The sequence below is a fragment of the Psammomys obesus genome, unplaced genomic scaffold (genome assembly GCF_907164565.1).
Source record: "Psammomys obesus unplaced genomic scaffold, mPsaObe1.curated_primary_1811, whole genome shotgun sequence".
Lineage (NCBI taxonomy): Eukaryota > Metazoa > Chordata > Mammalia > Rodentia > Muridae > Psammomys > Psammomys obesus.
The window spans coordinates 9371418-9376264 of NW_026596143.1; the positions used below are offsets into that span (position 1 = coordinate 9371418).

The 4847-nt window shown below is 47.1% G+C and overlaps 1 protein-coding gene across 1 annotated transcript in view; it reads left to right on the forward strand.

Annotated features, from left to right (window-relative positions):
- Window positions 1-412: 412 nt before the first annotated feature.
- Got1l1 (glutamic-oxaloacetic transaminase 1 like 1) overlaps window positions 413-4847 on the forward strand; it is a 6092-nt gene continuing 1657 nt past the window's right edge. Inside the window, exons 1-7 of the mRNA XM_055593465.1 lie at window positions 413-527; window positions 1979-2160; window positions 2506-2617; window positions 2806-2915; window positions 3121-3213; window positions 3316-3466; window positions 4122-4287. Coding sequence (XP_055449440.1) covers window positions 413-527; window positions 1979-2160; window positions 2506-2617; window positions 2806-2915; window positions 3121-3213; window positions 3316-3466; window positions 4122-4287 — 929 coding nt within the window. The remainder of the gene's footprint in view (window positions 528-1978; window positions 2161-2505; window positions 2618-2805; window positions 2916-3120; window positions 3214-3315; window positions 3467-4121; window positions 4288-4847) is intronic.

Consider the following 4847-nt stretch of genomic DNA (forward strand, 5'->3'; position numbering starts at 1 on the left):
TGGAAGTAGAAAACATATCCTTTGATTGGCACTGCTGTGTGTCTTGGGATGTTTGCTTCTGTTGGGGAAGTCCCACCTAGCTCACTGGCTGCCAGCCCTGTTCTGTTTTCTAGAATCTGACTTGTCATTTCAGTTGGATGGCATGGAGCTATGGAAGGCAGTGAATTAGGGGGAAAATTGCCTGGGAACCCCATGTTCTTTTTCACTTTCCCTGCTGCCTGCTCTCTCAGGGGGCGCTCCTCCAGTGCCATGGAATGTTCCTGTGACCCCTAAACACTGCCACCACGGAGACTGGGAGTCCTCAGGTTCTGTTGCTCTGACAACCTACTACCCGTAGTCCTAAGCTGCTAAGGTTTTGGGAGAAAGAGGTCTAAAGCAGGGTCAAAGTTGCTGGCACCATACATGCTCAACTATGACCACTCTTTCTTTGTTCAGGGATGTACCCACAGTCCAGAAGCTAGAAGGCAGCTTACTAAAGATCTACAAGCAAGATCAGTATCCTACCAAGATGTTCTTGGCCTACGGAGGTAGGAGCCAGTCATTTTAGAGTTTAAGATTTTCCTACATATTTCTACTGCCTGTAAGTGGGCAGTGTCCCTAGTGAAGGATTGAAGAATAGCCCATCCCTCTGCATTTGGAAAGGCTTTAAGTTTATTAGCAGAACTTCACTGAGGAGAAAAGAACAGTGAAGGTCCCAGTCATCCCCTGCCCTGAGCCTTTTGCTGGGGACTTCTTGGAAGTGGGAAGAGCCAAGTTTTTTCCTCCTCTCACTTTTTCTTTGTCTGGTGCAGCATCCAGTTCTCTCTGGTGTTTTGTTTTGTGTTGTTTTTATAGTCCGATGTAAATCAGGTTGGCCTTGAACTCATGATATAGCGGGAAATGTTCTTGAGCAGAGTCAGGCCCTGCCTCCACGTACTGGAAGCACCACCACACCTTGCTTCTCTCCCATTCTTTTTTGTTTTTTAAGATTTTTTAAATTGTATATGTGTGTATGAGAGAGAATGTGGGTGTACATCTGTGCAAGTGTGCAAGGAGGCAGCCAGAGGCATGGATTCCCCCCATCCCAGAGCTAGATGTACAGGAGGTTATGAGCTGTCTGACATAAGTGCTGAGAACTGAACCTCAGAGCAGTATGTGCTCTTAACCACTGAACCCCCCGACCCTACTCTCACTCTTAAATCACGAAATTAAGCCTTTTGAGGAGATATAGCTAAATTGGTAGAGTGCTTGCATTCCTGAAGCCTTGAATTCAATCCCTAGCAAATAAACTAGGCATGGCACCTGAGGGGTGGATGAGCAAGATATTCAAGGTCATTCTCTGCTACTTAGCAAGATCAAGGGCATCCTGGGGTGCTTGATACTGTCGGGGAGAACAGAACAGCCAGAGATAGACAGATATGACAGAGAGAAACACACAGAAAGAGACAAAGACAGATAACGAAAGCCCATCTAATACGGAATCAAACCTTGCCATCATGAAAGCCATGGTGGACTTTATTTAATTCCATGAATGCTAATTCATTTTGTATGTAAATTGTAACCTTTAAGACACAAACAAAACAACAATTTGCTTTGTTGTATTGTGTTTGTGTTTTTGTTTCTGAGACCATATCTTACTTACAGCTCAGGCTGGCCTGAAATTCATCTGTGAATTTCAAGCTTGCCTAAAACAATCCTCCTGCTTCTACCTCCTCAGTACCGGGGTAACAATGCGTGGCCCACCATGTGTGACTTAGCTTTGGGTTTTGTTGGCGGTAGTGTTGTTTTGTTTTGAAACACAGTCACTAACAGCACACTGTTTTATGAAAAGAAGGAAGCAAGAAAGAGGGAAGGGAGGAAAAAAGTAAGCTTTCACAGGCTGCTTTCCAAAGCTCCAAGGAACACAAGGCCAGGCTTGTGGTTTGTGGGCTACTGCCAAGCCCAGCCTTGCAGACCCTGAGGTCAGGTATCCAGAGCACCCTTTGAAGTTTCTCCACAGTCTGCATGACCGAAGAAGGCCATCCCTGGATTTCTCTTGCGGTGCACAAGACCCGCCAGCAGATTGCACAGGACCCCTGTCTGAACCAAGAGTACTTGCCCACATTGGGCATGAAATCATTCGTCCAGGCCTCTTTGGAGCTTCTCTTTGGAAAGCACAGCCAAGCCATTGCGGAGAAAAGGGTGAGACGCAGAGAGGAGATCCAGGGCTGCATGGCCTTTTAAGCCCACAAGGAACCATGCAGAAGCCTCTCCTCCTTGAGAGAGGCAATTCCCAAGACTCTGAGGAGCTTTTGCATTTGGGGGCAAAGCTGGGATCCAAACCTAAATCCTCATTCAGTCACTCAGTTACATCCACTCGAACTGATTTGAAACCTATAAATAGATCATTTCAATGTAAAAGAAGAAAGAAAGAGGGCTGGACTGCTCAGCATGTGTAAAGCCCTACGCCGTCATCAAAAATAAGACAAAAATGTAGCCTGGGGTGTGCCTGTGTTAAAGCTCCTCTCATGTATTGCTTGCTGACAGGTAGGGGGTATACATACTGTTGGCGAGAGTGGGGCTTTCCAGCTTGGAGCCCAGTTCCTCAAGATATGGCATAAGAATCTGAAAGTCGTTTGTATCATCTCATGTCAAAAGGGTGAGTGTTGCCCAGAAGGGAAGCAGAAGCCCCTACACCCTCCCCCCTTACCCTCCCTTTCTGTGGCTCTGCCAAGCTACGTCCATCTTTTTCCTCTTATCTCCCTACCATCAAGTCAGTAATCCTCACTCCACTCTCTGGTATCTCTGCCTTCGGACCCCAGCTGATGGGGGTCTATGTTCCCACAGAACATTATGGACTCATCTTCCAGGACATGGGCTTTATAGTTTATGAATACTCCGTCTGGAACCCCAAGGAGCTGTGCTCAGACCCCAGCATATTCTTCGAAGTGATAGAGGTTAGAGGGGCCCCGTAAGGATCTCTTCCCAGAGGAGAGGCTGACAGCCTCATCTTCCCCGTCACTCGAGATCTCTGCTGGGTTTGGCTTTGCCAGGCTTTTCAGTGAGAACAAACCTAAGAGGTTGCTTCTCCTCTAAATGCCCGGTGTCACCTCTGCATGGTAGAGACGGTACCTTGGTAAGACATCACCTGTCTTTCTGCAGCATATACCAGAGGGCAGTATCCTTGTAATTGGGAACATTGCTGACTGCAAGTTCACACAAAATCAATGGACAGAGCTGATGACCACCATTAAGGTCGGCACCGGCTTCCTGCCTCAGTTTCCCTTCTTGCACACCTGCTTCCTCCAACCCCCACCCTGTCAGCCTTATACTCTTTGTTCCTTCCTTCTCTTGCAGGAGAAGCAGATATTCCCATTCTTTGACATTCCGAGTCAAGGTTTATCCACTGGTGACCTAGAAGAAGACACCAGGCTCCTACAGTATTTTGTGTCTCTAGGCTTTGAGTTCTTCTGCAGCCAATCTCTGTCTAAGAATTTCGGCATTTATGGTACAGTATGGGCAGAAAAATAAGCAAAATGGGAAACTGAGGCCACACCCATCATCCAAGTGATGTTGGTTTTGGTTTTGCTTTTTGTTTAGTGAGCTTACAAAATAATGGTTTTCTTATAATCTCTGTCTGTCTGTCTGTCTGTCTGTCTCTTGCTTGCTCTCTCTCACACACACACAACACACACACAAACACACAACGGTATACAACAGACAATGTACTTCCTCATATTTTCACCCTGTCCTCCCCTATCCCTCCTCCAAAGGATGCAAATGTTTTTTACATCACTTATCCCCTGGAAGGAGCCTAGTACTCCAGAGAAATCATGGTGGAGTCAGGAAAGAACAGCAGTGAGCTAGGAGTTGGCCTCTATAACTAAACCCAGCTAGTGAACCACAGCTGTTCCAGTTAAGATTCTACCCTCTCCAGCCTCTGCCTCCTAGGAGGAGGAAGTACTTGGCAATCTTTCCAGCTCTTTCCTTCTTGGACACTCTTGCTTATGCTCAGTCTTCTCCCTGCAAGAAGAGGCTCAGACAAATTTTAGGGCCATGTACCACCCTGGCTGGTCTGAGCTGCTGGCTCCGTAGTTTAACTCTTTCTCCTGCAAGTTTGGAGGAAGGAGACTGAGGGCAAGGCTGTCTTCTCAATGCTGCAGATGAAGGAGTGGGGATCCTAGCCATCGCAGCCCTCAGCAACCAGCACCTGCTGTGTGTCCTCTCCCAGATGACGGGTTATGTCCAGGCCCTCTGGCAAAACCCTCCTGCCATGGGTGCTCGGATAATCACCTCCATCCTCTGCAACCCGGCTCTGTTTGTAGAATGGTAAGCGATGGGAGGGTCTGTTCAAGGGAGGGAGAGGGTAGGACTCCTCCATCCCTACTGACTGACTGGCTCACAGAGTTCACTTGGCTGCTTCCTTTCTCCTCTGGGGTCTCTTTATCCTGCTCATTCAGCCACACATTTATTACATTTTACTTAGGGTCTTCTGTGTGCCATGGCTCTAGCTATGCCAAGGGTTTACCTACATTGCAGAAGAGGAAAATAGCTACAGCTTGTCTTTCACTATTTTGTGTTTTCTTTTTCCACTCTTTATCCCCCCCGCATTTCACCCCCTACCATTAGACCATTAGATAGGAGAGAAAGAATGATAGAGGAGAGAGATCCCTGAATCTAAGTTCTTTCATCTTGTTCCTTCTTTGAGCATGATTACTAACAGACTGCAGCTAACCCACCCTGAGTGACCAACCAACCAACCAACCAACCAACCAAGACACCATGACCGAAGCAACATATAAAAGAAAGCATCTAATTAGGGGGAGGAGGCTTGTTTACAGTTTTAGAGGCGATTCATGACCAACCAACTAACCAACCAACCAACCAAC